General features: G+C 53.4%; 1 protein-coding gene across 1 annotated transcript in view; it reads right to left on the bottom strand.

The window, feature by feature from the left end:
- The window catches only part of IGF1R (insulin like growth factor 1 receptor), a 304,928-nt gene that overhangs the window by 242,141 nt on the left and 44,593 nt on the right, over window positions 1–18,194 (bottom strand). Inside the window, exon 2 of the mRNA XM_018065947.1 lies at window positions 9,767–10,312. Within this exon, the coding sequence (XP_017921436.1) occupies window positions 9,767–10,312 (546 nt within the window). The remainder of the gene's footprint in view (window positions 1–9,766; window positions 10,313–18,194) is intronic.

Below are 18,194 nucleotides of genomic sequence, written 5' to 3'. Positions count from 1 at the left end.
CCTCTCAATAAAATTCTGCCTGATGGAAGCAGACCCAAAAGTTCACCCCCCGCCTAGGCGCCCATCTCGGGCATCCAGTGACTTTTCCCAAGGATATTTTTGTTAGCAAACAAGAAATATTTGTGGATCTAAAGAAGCATTCTTCTGAAAAAATGATACATTCTCAGAATTCTATTCATAAGCAACGATGGTATCAAGATCCTAAGAGTCTCAACTCCCACAGTGGATGTGAAAGATCAGGATGCGGGGGTGGCCGAGGACGGGCTGGAGGGGGAACCCGGCGATCTCAGAGGATGACACCCCATCACCTAAACTGTACCCCCAGACGGTGCACCCAGACCACTAGTGAAGTTACTTCTGAGGGGGAGCCCGAGACCCCCATCCTGCACCCAGGCGGACTGCTCCGTCTTCCCTCATGAATGGAGGAGAACTCAAGGGCCATTTCCCACAGCCCTGCTTAACAACCTGTTCCAGAGCTTCTCTGACACAGTTACACAAATGCTTCTAAAAGAATACTGGCGTATTACGAAAGAATCCCATCACTTCTAGTCCACGGAAGAAGAGAACAGAAATACATCCTATAACCTGAGAAGCATCCTAAGATCCGAATAACATCATCAACTTAGCCAGGCACAAGGGGCCATTCAGAAGTCAAGAAGTCAGGACAGAAACATCACACTGGGAACCTCAGGAACAAAGCTCTTTGCCTTTTCTGGACTCAGGGAATCTGACCAGTTTCCATTTGTCTCCGTATTACCACCCAATACCTTCTGGGGTTTAAAAAAAAAAAGTCTTAATTGGAACACTTTGGCTGTCCAGGAAGTACTTCTAATAATAGCAACCTTCATCTTGCTTTTTTTTTGTATCCCAGACTCTATGTTTCCCCATTTTGGGGCGGGGGGGGTGGGGGGTGGCCCTTTTTACTACTAAGCCCAACTACCCGGTCTCGGCAGCTGCTAAAAACCATCCAAGCCCTTTGCATCTATCCGGAAATCCAGAATGGCAGCCTGGGTTCACAGATCTGCTGCCAAGGGTAGACAGAGGCCCCTTGCAGCTGGGCCCTGCTTCCCGGGGCTCCAGGGCAAGACGGCTCAGGGCCCGGGGCCACACGGCCTCCCTGCACCGGCCCCCAAACCTCGACCTTCCCCCAGCCCCTTCATGAGGACTCGCAAAAACAAGGAGGAGACAGCTCCACAAGGGTCGCTCCATCCGCACAGCCTCAACGCAGAGTCCCCAGGCACACTGCCTCTGTTCCCATCCCACGTGGGTGCCGTGGAAAACAGCACAAAGAGAGGAAAGGCGGCCGGGTGGCTGCTTGTGACCACGGCCGAGAAACAAAAAGCGACTTCTGTTCAATAATGAGCTGAAACAGAAGCCAGGCTTCCGGGAGAGGGCCTGCATTCCTGCACAGCATTTTCCCACCCACCTGATCCCCTCGAACGGAAGGAAGACCTCAGGGAGGACAGAGGGAGCCAGTGTGTGTTTCCTGCACGGGGCGGGGGGCAGGGGGTGAGAGGAGAGAAAGAAAACAAGACAAAACAGCCAAAGCAGGCGAAGGGACCGGGTGGGAGAACCCAGGGGCAGGCACGTGCGCGCGTGCACGCACACAGCAAGTGCCACCCGAAGAAGCGCGTGAACAGGCACACTCTGCAGCGGGCACGCGGCGAGCTCCCTTGGCTCTGAAGCTGTCGCAAACAGAAGTGTCCACCCTCGTTATCTTTACCCCAAATTGCCCCACTCGAACCACTTTGTTGCTCTCTGAGGAAAACACGTTTTTTAAAAAGATAATATTTAAGGTTAGTATCAAACAAGAATCTTGTTGTTGATATTCTTAATTCTTCTCAACACCCAGCCTGCAAACACAGTAAGTTCACAGGGTTTGATAACCAAATAAATACAGTTCACCTGTAACTGCAGAGGCCCCTACTCGCCTCCCCATACAGACATCTGTCCTCACTGAAGGTTCTCTCAAGATACAGCTTATCTGGACAGACATAGGAATTTGAACAATTTGGATTAAATTAGCGAGACCCACTCCTACGCTGTGCCACGCTATTTATGATCACTGAATTCTTGCAATCTAGAAAAAGTAATGCAGAAAGACCACAGAAGACGCAGCAATAAACAGACACAGAACGCTCAGAATGTTAAATGCTCTCAGAACGCAGCTTAGGCATTTAGTTTTTAGTTTTTAAAAAGACCAGCAGCTGCTACCATTTGCTAAGAACCTACTGTGTGCTGGGCCCTGTCTGGTGCTTTCGGACCTGCACAGCCCTACTTCCTATGGGAGACGGGGCCTGGCAGCCGCGCCTCAGCACCTGGGGGGACAGAGCAGGGCAGCAGAGCCCGCTTAACCCACAGGCTGCTCTCAAACCTCCGCCACATGATGCCATTGTCCATGCTGGAAGGCGGTTTATTTATTTGAGCCCCATTTTGTAAAAAATTACATATTCTTGCAAATATCAACCATAAATGCCATGATGGTCCACAGGAGAAAGCCACACCGTCCAGGTGCAGGGCCGCCTAAACATGCCCGAAGACCGGTGAGGTAGAGGGTAGCAGGCACGCTGTGCTTAGCTGCTGCCTCCAGGACGCTGCCAGGGATGAATAAACACGCTGGGAAATCAGGAGTGAGGCCTGGCCGCTCACGGCACCCTGAGAACGGCAGAAGAGCCACCACGCTGGCCCTGGGGGAGCACCGACTCCCCTGGACGGTCACCCTACCCTGTGCATGCAGGCCCCAGGAGCCCCATCCCTCCCTGACCCGAGATGCCAGCTGTCTCCCCTGAGATTGAGAAGGCTCCCCCTCACCTCCCCCTGCAGGCCAGGGACTGAGAGGACAGGCCGTCGGCCCACACAAAACCCAGCCTTCCTGACAACGTCCAGCGCACGCTGCGTTAGCCAGCGGCAGAACCCAGAATGGTTTAGATTTTGGATTTCCACCGGGGATTCCCTTCTTCCCCATAAAAGACCTCTGTGCGTGTGTGTGCTAAGTCGCTTCAGTCGTGTCCAACTCTTTGTGACCCCCACGGACTGTAGCCCACCAGGCTCCCCCGTCCCTGGGATTCTCCAGGCAAGAACACTGGACTGGGTTGCCATTCCCTCCTCTAGGGGATCTTCCGACCCAGGGATCAAACCCATGTCTCCTGCTCTGATCTGCAAGTGGACTCTACCACTGCTGCTGCTGCTGCTGCTGCTAAGTCGCTTCAGTCGTGTCTGACTCTGTGTGACCCCCATGGACTGTAGCCCACCAGGCTCCCCTGTCCCTGGGATTCTTCAGGCAAGAACACTGGAGTGGGCTGCCATTTTCTTCTCCAATGTATGAAAGTGAAAAGTGAAAGGGAAGTCACTCAGTCATGTCCGACTCTTAGCAACCCCATGGACTGCAGCCCACCAGGCTCCTCCGTCCATAGCATTTTCCAGGCAAGAGTCGTCTTTACCACTAGCGCCACCAAAAGACCTCTACATTTCTTAAATCCAGATTCCCAAGTTAGGCACAGTGATAAACAGATGACTATTCTGTTTAATATCCTGTGTGTTGCAGACAGATATTCTGTCTCCTGCCCACGATGTGCCCAGAACACCCTGGCTGTCTCTCGCTTCCTCCAAGTCAGGGGTGCCTTCCATCCCAAGACATGTCAGAGACTCCTCCTCCTATAGCCTGAGTCCCAGAGTCACACCATGTGCTAGGAGGAGAGGCCTGTCTCCAAGTCATGGCTCCCAGCTCCACCGCCAGCCAAACCTAAGTCTAACTCACCCCATGCACTCAAGTTGAGCAACGCAGTCCAGGACAGGATTAGCCACGGGCCCACACGTTCCACATCATCCCCACTTTCACAGGCAATGTCATGCTGGCATCCACACATGGAAAGAGAGATAGAAATATTAACGCAACAAAAGAAGGAGGCTTTTTAGGAGTAAAAAAAAAAAAAAACTAGAATGGTCTTATAAGTAGGCTTAACTAATGAAATGGGACGGGACTCCAGAATATTTTCCAAAGACCTAGAATTGCAAAAAGCACCTTAGGAGACATATTCTGAAAGCTTTTTCGTCTCCAAGATGAGATCCCTATTAAAAGAAAAAATACTCCTGAAGGGAGTGTGGGAGAGTGACACCTTAACTAGGTGACGTCCAGCCAAGAATGACGCCTTTCAACAAGGCATGGGGACTAAGAGCTGGGGTCAGCTAAGAGGGTCCCTGGGACACAGGGGCACAAACTGCCTCCCCATCTCGGGAACAGGGTCACCATCAGGGAGCAGAAATGCCATCTCTACGCGTGACTATAAAAGGCAGAGAAAGGAGGCCCGGGGCATGTGACCCCCTTTCTAAATAAAGAAACCCCCACACTGGGCTCAGCTGACCGGAGCAGGGGCCTTCCAGGGGAAGAGAGGCCGCAACTGACATGCGAGCCAGAGCCCCCCGGACGGCCTGCCGCCTGCCCCCCACTGGACAAGCGGGCCCCCCTCAGCCCTGTGCACACACAGGCCCTGCCCTAGCCCGCCACGGCAACACAGGACACAGAACTTCATGGAACGAAAACGAGAAAAAGAAGCCGCAGCAGAACCGTTCAGATGAAGTAATGCATAATCACACACCCGGGCTCTCCCCACTTACCTCAATCCAGCAGGTGGTTTACAGACACTAATAAGCCACCACTTTCCCGCATCGGGCCTGACACAGCAACACAAGCAAAGGAGAAGGACACAAGTCCACCCCTCACTCCAGGATCACCCTCCTGAGGAGAGTCTGATAGAAACAGGAGAACCTACTTGGGGGGAAATACAGGATTCTCTGTTACACCACCTGTCTATATTTTAAGTCCCTGGCCCCTGGTTGGTGAGACGGCAGTGAAACGTGTTCCACTTGTCAATGAAGGGAGCCAGTTTCTGCCTTCTCCTTGAAAGCGCCAACCTGTCTCCCTGGTTTCTCTTTTCTGAAGGTGGTAGGAAAAACACCGAGCTCCGGGCCGCCGTCCCCAGACAACGCCCTTTGGACAGCAGGAAGGCAGCACCGCAGTGAAGCCAGCCTGGTGGGGCTCCCGGCAAAGCCCAGGACCGCTCACTGGTGGCACCGTGATGTCAGGGACCTCATGGTGTTCACCCTGACCACTTAGAAAGTACTTGGAGACTAAGTCCAGCAGTAAGTTTTCAGATGTTTTTTCCTGGTTGGCAGTGGGTACCACACTTGAAATCTCATACCAGAAACCCAGAAGGTAAACACACGCCACACAGGGTCAGGGCGTTGCACCGGGCAGGGAAAGAGCTTCAGGTGCCCCGGGGAGGCCACCCTGTTCCCTCCCTGCACGCAGCCAACCTCTGGACGATAAAGAACAGCACCCTCAGGCCAGGCTTCAGCTTTCGGGATGGGTCACGCCCTCTCCACCCTTCCCCATCATCCCTGGCCTTGGATCATTCTGACCAGGGCAGGGCACGGCGGGGGTGACCCTGGGGAGCAATGACCGTGAAAGTGAGACGGAAGATGTCCACCTTTTATAATCCTCGCGGCTCCTGGCTCGCTGAGCAGTTACTCCACACCGCTCTCTGCACGAGGGGGAAGATGCATCTTCCTGACAACCCATCTTTCACAAAGCAGGAGCAAGCTCACCCCTGGGGGATGGCCAGGCTGGCCAGGTGTTGGAGGACATGCCCAGAATCTACTCAGCACCTCAGACAGGCGTCTCCTCCTCAGGAAGAGCCCACCAGAGTCCACCAAGCTCCCCAGGCCTCCAGTAGCGGGCAGCCAGCTGCTCAGCGGGGCCATAGACCCGCAGGCACAAGGCCAGGTGCAAGGCCCGCTTTGTGGGCTGCTTGACAGATTCCAGGGAGAGCAGCCTGTGGGTCAGCGTGCATGTGGGCAAGGCCACTAGGGCGAGGTGGACAGGCAGGGCAGCCAGGAGGAGGCTGTGTCACTGAGCCAGCAGAAGGGAGACACAGGAAGACTGATTGGGGAAACACCTCGCATGGAAAGGGCTCGGTGTCCAAAGGAAGCATCCACATGGTACCCAGGTGTCTGACACAGGAGCTCAGAGAACAGGAACACTGCCCATGCAGAGGGGAATTGGAGAGAACGCTGGGCTGGAAGTGAGGAGCCAGGAAGACCGTCAGACACTGACACCGCACAACTGAGTGTTTCTCTGTAACATCTAAAATCTCACACACATCCTTGACTTGACACCTCTCTCCAGATGTCCCCCACATCTGTACCTGAGATGCCCATGGGGGTCCAGACATGACTGGGGATGGTCTGAGCTGGAGATGGGGTTTGGAGGCCAGATGCGGGTGGGAGGCTGCTGAAGCGGCAGGTGAGATACTCCAGGGGAGAGGACGGTGGGGAGATGGCCCAAGGAGAGCAGTGGCTAGAGCCTGGACCCAGAAGAGGAGCCAGAAAGAAGGCCGCAGCGTGAGCAGGAGGAGGACCAGTGAGGCAGGCGGGCAGGGAGGGTGGGGCCAGCGGTGGGCAGTTCAGGGGGCACCACCTACAGGCTCACGGCAGGGAAGAGCCACACTCGAGCTCTTTAAAGGCCACTCACTTCCTAGGAGTGAGTAACTCACCAACATAAAACCAACCCTGGAAATTGGAAGATGGAAGCGGGCAGGGAAGCCCCAGCATGGTAGCTTCTTTAATGAGGGGGGTGGCTGTCAACGAAGCCACCTGCCCCTGCAGAGTCAGGGTCTACAGAAGGGGATTAAAGGGGAGCATCAGGGAAGAACAGCCTATGGGCACCCCATAATTGAGTGCTTCTCCATCCTGCCAAAGATCTCACACACATCCTTGACCTGACACGTCTCTCCAGAAGCCCCCCTCCGTCTGGAGCCAGCCCCGGGGAGGATGGGGTGCTGCTGTGCTTCCTCTTTTCAACTGGCCATCTTCACACTCACGGGGACCCCAAGGCAGACGTTCTGGCTGGACTCAGCGCCCCCCACCTGGCTCCTCGGATGACCCCTTGGCTCTGTCTAGAGAGGTATGGAGCACCGCGGTGAGAGAGGACTTCTGCAGGCCAGAACCCAGCGCCTTCCACGGCATGCTCTGAGGCAGCGCCCTCTGAACGTATCAGAGTGCGAGCTCCACCTGTGACTTCAAATCTTCTAGGAGCCCCATTAAAAACTGGAAAGAAACAGGTGAAACTAACTATAGTAATGCTTCACTCCCTCCATCTAAAACATCATTTTAACATGTGATCAATACACAAAATATTAAGGAAATACCTTTCTCCCCCATATTATGCTCTGAAATCCAGTGTGTATTTCACACTTTAAAAAAAAGAAATCTCAATTCAGACAGGCCACAGTTCAAGTGCTGGACAAGACACGTGTGGCTAGTGGCTACCATACAGGACAGTGCAGGTCAGAAGGGAATCTATGCAAAGGAAAAGAATTTTGATTCAACTAGAAAATCCCCAAGAAACCTGCCAACCCTGGAGTTTTCAGGACAACCTGAAGGGAAGACAATTTCCCTGAACGCTGTCATTAATTTTAAATAAATATTCCATTGTGAAATCACAGAAAAACATGGGCAGGCCTGAGACACTGGCCCGGGAGAAGGCTGCAGGGTGCGGCCTTGGGGAAGAGGGCGTCCGGCCAGCAGGCCTGCCAGCATCAGACGCAACGGACGGATGCCTGCCCCCCAGGCCTTTCTCAGGAGACTCTCCCCTTTCTCTCTCTAATCCCCCACAGCCTATGACGACGCCATGGGGCTGCCGCATGTCACAGATGAGGAAACCAAGGGCCAGCCCAAGGGTAAATGTCCAGTCACGCTACTAGGCTTGGGCCCAGAGCTCATGCCTTGCCCCTGCTCTAGGCTTCAACAAGAAGCTGGCCAGAATCCACAGTGAGACCTAAGTAAACCCTGCCTGAACCACTGAACGAGAGCCCAGCGAATGACTTTTAAGTAACACCTCCTTCAGTACAGACCTCATGAGTTTTCAAAACAGTTGTGCACACACATTTGATCACCACTAAGGAATAATATGGGGCTGCCCAATGGAGTGTTCTAAACACGGCCAACTACCGCCCAGAAGGGCTGGCTGGTCCAAGGTCACCCCCTTACACCACACCCAAGTCCAAGGTCACCCCCAATACCACATCCAAGTCCAAGGTCACCCCCTTAATACCATATCCAAGTCCAAGGTCACCCCCGTTATACCACATCCAACGTCTCTCCACGACACATGACACCTCATTTGAAGATGACTTTTTCCTTTAAAATAAAGTTTTTAAATGTCAAGACTATTTGAAAACATTCTGTGTTGTTTTCTCAGAACCAGCGGGTAAGCTAATGATAGGGTAGTTTTTAATCAATCACACATGTGACTTTAGCACAGTATTTTCCCCGACCTGAGCCAACAGGGATGCTCCAAGTGGTCCAATGGTGTTCTCAGCTCTTTAAGGTCCTGGTTGCAGCCTGCGGAATCCCGCCCTCACCAGACCAGTGTTCACCCGCCTGCTGACGGAGCGACAGGGAGCATGAAAGCATGCCCTGTGTCAGAGCCTCCTTTCTCTGCTTCTGCCCTGGGCTGGCAGGAAGCTGAAACAACGCTACCTGTGGGGTCTGGCCTTGGTCTGTTTATCTTACACACGCCACGGTTAGGCAAGCCTACCAATTCAGGATTTCTTGGCTCTCCGTGGCCAGCTGGAGTACGTGGGCTCCTTGAGGCTCTAACCGGGCCAACCACTGAACTATTTATAGGTACCACTGTGCTTTCCAGCCAGCGAGGGGAACCCTCCTGGACAACAGACCTAAACACTGCCAAAAGCAAGGAGACAAAGGCCCAGAGTCACATTGCAACACCCAACAACCCAGCGCTCAAGGCATGGATCACAGTCAGGCAAGAGTTCAGTTATACTCAGAGGAAATCACGCACAGCAGAGAAACAAACAAGAAGCTTCCAGATGCCACCACCTGACCCCCAAGAGCAGTGAACACATTTCAAAGTTCTTTCACTAAGTGGTTTCACAAGATCTGCACAGTTCTTCAAGAAAGAGGTAGACAAGAAAGGAAGCAGAAGCCTGGGGTGTACAAATGAGCTTGCTGCACAGCTAGCCACCTGCCAGGTTAGCCTGAACCCGGGGCTCCTAGACACAGTCCAGGGCCCCTCTGCCAGCACCGCCCTAGGTACGCTCCATCAGGAACCAGGACGTGCAAGCACTGGAACTTCATCATTAAGGACCAAGGACGGGCTGCAGCTCAGCACTTTCACAGGACGTGAGTCCGTCTTCACCTCTCCTCGACTCCATAATAATCCGGGTGTACCCATGCTAAGGAAGCCCTACGTTACCAAAAAACCTCCTTTCACGCAAAGGATAAAAGAGCTGACGATACATACACAGCCCCTGACTAGCGGGACTTAGGCACTTCCCAGCACACCGGGTCACCCTGCCCATCAGAAATTCAAAGAAGCAGTTCCACAAGCCTCCCGCCCAGGAGTACAGCGGATGGTTTCTAGCGTGTCACTGGAACGGCTTTCACAGCAGCTGGGACGGGCTGCACCCACCAGCTCCCCGATGCGAAAAGATGCCACACTTCTGGCAACAGAGCCTCACCCACCCGGGAGAAACAGGCACCAGAAGAGGAGGGCGGACAAGGGGGGAGGGTGGCGGGGGGGGGGTGGGTAAGGAAGAGGCGGAAGACCGAGGCCACAGCCTTGTCTTACTTTTCTGGCCAGAAGAGGCGGAGGGGAGGCGGGGGACAGGGGGGAGGACAGGGGGGTGACGGGGGGGGACGGGGGGGGTGGGGGAGGCAGGGGGCCGAGGCCACAGCCCCGTCTTACTTTTCTGGCAGCGGTTTGTGGTCCAGCAGCGGTAGTTGTACTCGTTGTTGATGGTTGTCTTCTCGCACAGCGGCTTCTCCTCCATCGTCCCCGGGCAAAGGTCCCCACATTCCTTGGGGGGCTTGTTCCCCACAATGTAGTTGTTGGATGCGGCGTCCAGGATCAGGGACCAGTCGACCGTGGACAGGTAGCAGAGGTCGGCGTTCTTCTCAATCCGGATGGCCCCGCGGGTGATATTCCGCAGGTTGTAGAGCCCGATGTCCTTGAGGTTGGTCATCTCGAAGATGACCAGGGCGTAGTTGTAGAAGAGTTTCCAGCCGCGGATGACCGTGAGGTTGGGGAAGAGGTCGCCCAGGCTCTCAAGGCCGGCCACGCGGAACAGCAGCAGGTACTCGGTGATGACGGTGAGCTTGGGGAAGCGGTAGCTGCGGTAGTCCTCGGCCTTGGAAATGAGCAGGATGTGGAGGTAGCCCTCGATCACCGTGCAGTTCTCCAGGCGCTTCAGCTGCTGGTAGTCGTTGCGGATGTCGATGCCCGGCCCGCAGACTGCAGGGACACAAGAGGGGAGGGCAGCACGGGCCTCAGTTACAAGGAAAGCACATTTCACAAAGTAGTTCCCCGCCCACCACACGGCCAGTCTCCAGGAATCCTATATTATCGTTAAAGAGGTAAGGCCCCCTTCTCGCCACCGACTGCCGGAGGAGCAGGGCGCGGGTGGACTGTCTGGGGAGCTCACTGGCCAGTTCTCCGTCGGGATGGCCTAGTGGGGCTCAGAGCACACTCACCACTGCGGAAGATGCCACCCCACCTCACCGGCGTGCAAACCGCAGCCTGGAGCCCAGGGCCACACAGGGACACAGGAGAGGGTCAGGGCTGCAACCCAGGCCTGCTGGCAGGTGCCCGGCCACATACGCCCTGCCCCCAGTGCAGAGCGCAGTGCCCCATGCCTGAACAAACAGCCCCCCAGCCAAGGACAGCAGCCCACTGCCACACCAGCCTCAAGGACACCCTGCATGTCCACTGGAGGACAGGCGCCGCGGCCGGTAAGGGAGGGGCCCAGGAGCACAGGCCCACGTCTCCTACTTCCATCTGACATCGGCAGGTGGCTGTGGGCTCTTCCCCAGCACTGAGTATAGACAGAAAGGCTAACTCAGCAGTGAGATAAGAACCTGTGCTTCATATGAATAGAAGAAGCATCCAATTTCAACTTTAATAAAATGCTTTCTTTAGTGAGCAAGGACGCTTCCTGTACAAAGGTTTGGTGATAGCAAGAAGACAATGAAAATCATCAATAATCTCAACATCCAAACATATCACTAACTGTGCCAATTACCCTTTCTCTGTAATTTAAGGTAAAGGAAATCGGACAATAATATAATGTTTGCAAACATACTTCCTTCATGTCATATGAACATGTTACCAAGTCAACACCCTTCTACGTCACCATTTTATGAAGGAGATGGTGATGGTAAGATGTAAACACGCACCATGAGTTCGTGTCTTTCTAAACCGATGTCCTACTGGCGAATGTTCAGGCTACCTCCATTCTTCCACATCATAAACAACACTCCAGTGGACATTCTCTGCAGATATTCAAAACTAATTTTTGAGGATAAATTCCTAGAAGTAGACCAATGTCAACGCTGGAAACTGTTTTTAACTTTTAAAATTCTAGATATACACAAGCAAAAAAAACCCTCGGTTACTATTCTCTCTTAAAAGTGTTGATAATCCCCAAACCTCCCATTACGGTTCTCACAGTGACGTTTCCTGATTGATGCAATTTGTTAACTCGCAAAGCACCCAACACACATAGCGCTGCGGGAGACCCGGGCGCCACGCGGGAGGCTGGCGGGGGAGGACGGCACTGAGGCCGAGAGGCAGCCGCCAGCCAAGCAGGAGGGGCCGGTGTGCGCACCGCCGGCCCGAGCCACACGCGGTGCAGCCGAAGGCCAGGAGGACGGAGTTGCCCTGAAGCTTCTGCAGAGGGATGCTCCTCCCTGCGGCAGCGCCAAGAGGACTCTCACACACAGCGGCTCCTGAGGGATGGGCCTCCCTATGGCAGCACCAAGGGGCACTCTCACACACAGCGGCTCCCGAGGGATGCTCCTCCCTGTGGCAGCGCCAAGGGGCCCTCTCACACACAGAAGCTCCTGAGGGATGGTCCTCCCTGCGGCAGCGCCAAGAGGACTCTCACACACAGCGGCTCCCGAGGGATGCTCCTCCCTGTGGCAGCACCAAGGGGCACTCTCACACCAGCGGCTCCCGAGGGATGGTCCTCCCTGTGGCAGCACCAAGGGGCCCTCTCACACACAGCGGCTCCCGAGGGATGCTCCTCCCTGTGGCAGCGCCAAGGGGCCCTCTCACACAGCGGCTCCTGAAGGATGGTCCTCCCTGTGGCAGTGCCAAGGGGCCCTCTCACACACAGAAGCTCCTGAGGGATGGTCCTCCCTGTGGCAGCGCCAAGGGGCCCTCTCACACACAGCGGCTCCTGAGGGATGGTCCTCCCTGTGGCAGCGCCAAGGGGCCCTCTCACACACAGCGGCTCCTGAGGGATGGTCCTCCCTGTGGCAGTCCCAAGGGGCCCTCTCACACACAGCGGCTCCTGAGGGATGGGCCTGGTTTAAAGCTGGGTATAACATGCCAGAGGCCGGAGGATAGGCAAAGCCAGATACAGTCATGGGGCTGCCAATCAGCCGGCCAGGATGGCCCGGGGTGAGAGGAGGCAGAGGAAGGGAGTCTGGCCGAGCACAAGTCCCATGGGGTCATGGCTGTGACCTCAGGAGGAGGCCTGTGTGAATACTCCTGGGTCAGAGAGACGCCGCAACAAGGCGGCTTCTTGGAGAATTAATCCGGTCATCCAGGGCAAGACTCAGAGTGGAGGAGAGGCGGAAAGGCAAGAACAGAAGGCAGCCCAGCAGGGGCACAGCCACAGCTGGGCAATCCGACAGAGCGGGGAGAGGGAAGCAGGGGACCCCGGCTAAACGGCAGGCAAGGCGCCAGGACCTACACCTGGAAACTTCTTCATCTGGCCCAACTTCCCCCTTGCACTGGTGAGAAAAAGTCGCCTCTCAGACAGAGGAGCAGAGGAGAAAGCAGACGTCGGAGAACATCCGCAGCGGACAGAGGCTGCACTGGGCGCTCTGGACGCACCGTGCGTGCCCCGCCCGTGCGGGTCTCAACAGCAGCTCACAGCACAATGCCGCCACCTCCTGAAGGAGAGAAACTCCGCTCGACGGCGCACAGGTGCAACACTCCGGACCCCTCCCTCAAACCGGACACAAGGCTTTTAGAGAGTCTCTGCCCTTAGCATCCTCACCAACAGGTCATCTCCAACTCAGCCAGCGAGGCTTTCTCCCTGGTCACAGCACCAAAGGGCTCAGCAAAGCCCCTGAGGACACCATCAAAGCCGAGGACAGTCTCAGGCCTCATCTCACTTGGCCCCGGCAGAGTCCTCTGGCCCCGCTGCCTTCTCTAGGACCCTCTGGTCCCGCTCGCCCACCCTCCGCCCTTCCTCTTTGCCCGACCTCCAAGTGCTGGCCTCCCCCGCCATCACACAGGGCAACAGGCTTCCTGTGTCCTGGGCCCAGAGCCCTGAGCTCAGCAGGAGAGCACCCACCTGCCCACTCCCTGGCTCCACTTAGGGGCCTAATAACTCATGTCCTTCCCACCCGAGCCTGCCTCACAAGCTTCCCTGTTTGGTCACTGCCAGGCACCCCACTCCAGTACTCTTGCCTGGAAAATCCCATGGATGGAGGAGCCTGGTGGGCTGCAGTCCATGGGGTCGCAAAGAGTCGGACACGACTGAGCAACTTCACTTTCACTTTTCACTTCCATGCCTTGGAGAAGGAAATGGCAACCCACTCCAGTGTTCTTGCCTGGAGAATCCCAGGGATGGGGGAGCCTGGTGGGCTGCCATCTATGGGGTCACACAGAGTCGGACACGACTGAAGCGACTTAGCAGCAGCAGCAGCAGCAGTCCCATCCCTGAACTGCTTGTATCAAACACCAGAGTCATTTCCGATTCTCTCCCCTACCCTACACCACTCAGTGCAGCAACGACTCTTCTTGGGCCTCAGGCTAATTGAAATGTCAGAGAAAAGACGAACACTATGCTCCTAGTTACATGAGGAATCAAAAAAAAAAAAAAAGACAAACTCATAGAAACAGAGTAGAATGGTGGTAGCCAGGGGCTGGGAGAGACATTGGTCCCGGTACAAACTCGCCAGTAGGGCTGGGGGAGGGAACGCACAGCCTGGTGACCACACTGAACAGTCCTGTATCATATATACTTGCATAGACACATGCAGAAGTCCTATTTGGGGAGGGGATGGAGGTGTTAATGGATCTGACATCAGGGATCGTTCTGCCATGTATACATGGATCTAATGACCACATCGCACTGCTTAAACTCATGTGTATGCCCTGTCTTATTATAAGTCAGTACCATCTCAGACATCCTGGCTGCAGCTCCCAAGCCTGTGGGAAGCTGAGTGGCTCAGGTAGTCTTCTTGCCACAAGGCCCCCTCTCTGCAGCACACAGCTCCTCACCCCCGCCACCTACTCCTCCCCACTCCAGAGAGTGTCCACCCTCCCCAGGACCAAGCCCTGGTCCTTCTTCCCACACTGACCGCTCCCACCACAACAGCAGCTCGGGGAGGACAGGAAGGGATTTTCCATGGAGCCCACAGTTCTACCTGCAGAGCCTGAAACCAAGCCTGTGTGCGGTCCACACGCGCTTGACACACGCGCGCAGTGGGTGTGCTTTTCTCTGCTTCCACCTGTCTCCGCCCACTGCCCTCAGTCTGACCGGAGCCACCCATCCCTGGCCTGGAGGACAGCTTGCCCAGGATCCCACCCCGGCCCCCGGCCGTCCCTGCCTCCTCTTCAATCGAGTACATTCCTGCTCAGCGCGCCGCAGCCCCCAAGCTCCTTCCTTCACCCCAGCCCATGGCTGCCCCGTTCCCGCCCTGAGCCACTCCACTCAAATGCCCCCTCCTCGGAGCTGTGCCCGCACACCCAAGCTCCACCAGCCCGCCCCCGCCTCCTCCTCCCTCATTTCTCTGCGTCACCCATTTCGGAGCACTCTTCAAGCCTGCAAAGTGTCAGCACTTGAAAGGATACGTTTAGCTACTTTCCCCCCGAAGGCAGAGGCTCTGCCCTGCGTGCTTCCTGCTCTGTCTCCCAGGCCTGGCGTCAGGCCCACAGCAGCGTCAGTGACGACGGCCGCCCAGCAGGGGCCAGGGGAGCCGCACGGCTGCTTCCCACCCCTGAGCTAAGTCAGCTGAGGGGAAACAGTGACAGCAAGGTCTCCATCAGGTTCTGCCCCTGAAGCGCTTTCCAACCCAGTCATACCACCCAGCTTTGGGCCGTGACTCAACGTGAAAGTCTTCTCTTGTTTTGTACTTTTTATTTCCTCCTAAGGCTTCAGTTCAGTTCAGTCGCTCAGTCGTGTTCGACTCTTTGCGATCCCATAGACTGCAGCATATCAGGCCTCCCTGTCCTTCACCAACTCCCGGAGCTTGCTTAAACTCATGTCCTTTAAGTCGGTGAAGCCATCCAACCATCTCATCCGCTGTCATCTCCTTCTCCTTCTGCCCTCAATCTTTCCCAGCATCAGAGTCTTTTCCAATGAGTCAGCTCTTTGTTCCAGTGGCCAAAGTACTGGAGTTTCAGCTTCAGCACCAGTCCTTCCAATGAACACCTAGGACTGATCTCCTTTAGAATGGACTGGTTGGATCTCCTTGCAGTCCAAGGGACTCTCAAGAGTCTTCTCCAACACCACAGTTCAAAAGCAACAATTCTTCGGCGCTCAGCCTTCTTCACAGTCCAACTCTCACATCCATACATGACCACAGGAAAAACCATAGCCTTGACTAGACGGACCTTTGTTGGTAAAGTAATGTTGCTGCTTTTGAATATGCTGTCTAGGTTGGTCATAACTTTTCTTCCAAGGAGCAACTGTCTTTTAATTCCATGGCTGCAGTCACCATCTGCAGTGATTTTGGAGCCCCAAAAATAAAGTCTGACACTGTTTCCATTGCTTCCCCATCTATTTGCCATGAAGTGATGGGACCAGATGTCATGATCTTAGTTTTCTGAATGTTGAGTTTTAAGTCAACTTTTTCACTCTCCACTTTCACTTTCATCAAGAGGCTTTTAGCTCCTCTTCACTTTCTGCCATAAGGGTGGTGTCATCTGCATATCTGAGGTTATTGATATTTCTTCCGGCAGTCTTGATGCCAGCTTGTGCTTCATCCAGCCCGGCATTTCACATGATGTACTCTGCATATAAGTTAAATAAGCAGAGTGACAATATACAGCCTTGACATACTCCTTTCCTAATTTGGAACCAGTCTGTTACTCCATGCCCAGTTCTAGCTGTTGCTTCTTGACCTGCATACAGATTTCTCAGGAGGCAGGTCAGGTGGTCTGGTATTCCCATCTCTAGGAGAATTTTCCTCAGTTTGTTGTGATCTATACAGTCAAAGGCTTTGGTATAGTCAATAAAGCAGATGTTTTCCTGGAACTCTCTTTTTTGATGATCCAACGGATGTTGGTACTTTGATCTCTGGTTCTTCTGCCTTTTCTAAGTCCAGCTTGAACATCTGGAAGTTTACGGTTCATGTACTGTTAAAGACTGGCTTGGAGAATTTTGAGCATTACTTTGCTAGTGTGTGAAATGAGTGCAATTGTGCGGTAGTTTGAACATTCTTTGGCATTGCCTTTCTTTGGGATTGAAATGAAAACTGATCTTTTCCAGTCTTGTGGCCACTGCTGAGTTTTCCGAATTTGCTGGCATATTGAGTGCAACACTTTCACAGCATCATCTTTTAGGATTTGAAATAGCTCAACTGGAATTCCATCACCTCCACTAGCTTTGTTCATAGTGATGCTTCCTAAAGCCTACTTGACTTCGCATTCCAGGTTGTCTGGCTCTAGGGGAGTGATCACACTATCCTGGTTATCTGAGTCATGAAGATCAGTTTTGTACAGTTCTTCTGTGTGTTCTTGCTGCCTCTTCTCAGTATCTTCTGCTTCTGTTCGGTCCATACCATTTCTGACCTTTATTGAGCCCATCTTTGCATGAAATGTTCCCTTGGTATCTCTAATTTTCTTGAAGAGATTTCTAGTCTTTCCCATTCTATTGTTTTCCTCTATTTCTTTGCATTGATCACTGAGGAAGGCTTTCTTATCTCTCCTTGCTATTCTTTGGAACTCTGCTTTCAGATGGGTATATCTTTCCTTTTCCCCTTTGCCTTTCACTTCTCTTCTTTTCTCAGCTACCTGTAAGGCCTCCTCAGACAACCATTTTGCTTTTTTGTATTTCTTTTTCTTGGGGATGGATTGACCACTGCCTCCTGTATAATGTCACGAACCTCTGTCCATAGTTCCTCAGGCACTCTGTCTATGTGATCTAATTCCTTGAATCTATTTGTCACTTCCACTGTATAATCATAAGAGATTTTATTTAGGATATACCTGAATGGTCTAGCGGTTTTCCCTACTTTCTTCAATTTAAGTCTGAATTTGGTAATAAGGAGCTCGTGATCTGAGCCACAGTCACCCCCCGTCTTATTTCTGCTGATTGTATAGAGCTTCTCCATCTTTGGCTTCAAAGAATATAATCAATCTGATTTCAGTATTGACAATCTGGTGATGTCGAGATCAGTCCTAAGGCTTAGCACATAAGAACTGATGCTTATCAACTGTGGTGTTGGAGAAGACTCTTGAGAGTCCCTTGGAGAGCAAGGAGCTCAAACCAGTCAATCCTAAAGGAAATCAACCCTAAATATTCATTGGAAGAACTGATGCTAAAGCTGAAGTTCCAATACTTTGGCCACCTGATGCGAAGAGCCAGCTCAATGGAAAAGACCCTGATGCTGGGAAAGACTGAAGGCAGGAGGAGAAAGACACAGCAAAGGATGAGATGGTTGGACAGCACCACTGACTCCAAGGACATAAATCTGAGCAAACGCCAGGAGTCTGTTAGTGAAGGACAGGGGAGCCTGGCATGCTGCAACCCATGGGGTCAGAAAGAGTTGGACCTGACTTGGCAACTTAACAGCAACAAAGCCCATTCTAAACACTCATAGTCTTTCCATGCCATTATAAATTAAGTATATTAGTTTGCTCCTAAAAAACAGGAGTTTTTATGCAGGAGTACTTGGATATAATTTATTATTGCTGTATTTATACTGATATTCATATATTGATGATATTCGCAAGTGTTAACCTGAATTTGTTTGCGATCACTTTGAATAGACCAGAAAATTCAGTACCCAGGGAAAGAGCATAAAGACACAAAACCCAAGTCTGCTGAACCTTCCTATGGCCCCCAGAGAGACCGGGAGGAATCTCGTGATGCCATCCCAGGCCCCTTCCGTGGCCAGTATACACCACTCCATACACAGAAGCCGCACTTCAG

The sequence above is a fragment of the Capra hircus genome, chromosome 21 (assembly GCF_001704415.2).
Source record: "Capra hircus breed San Clemente chromosome 21, ASM170441v1, whole genome shotgun sequence".
In the NCBI taxonomy this organism is placed as follows: Eukaryota; Metazoa; Chordata; class Mammalia; order Artiodactyla; family Bovidae; genus Capra; species Capra hircus.
The sequence above is the reverse complement of the archived record's forward strand: the minus strand, read 5'-3'. Positions and strand labels throughout refer to the sequence as shown.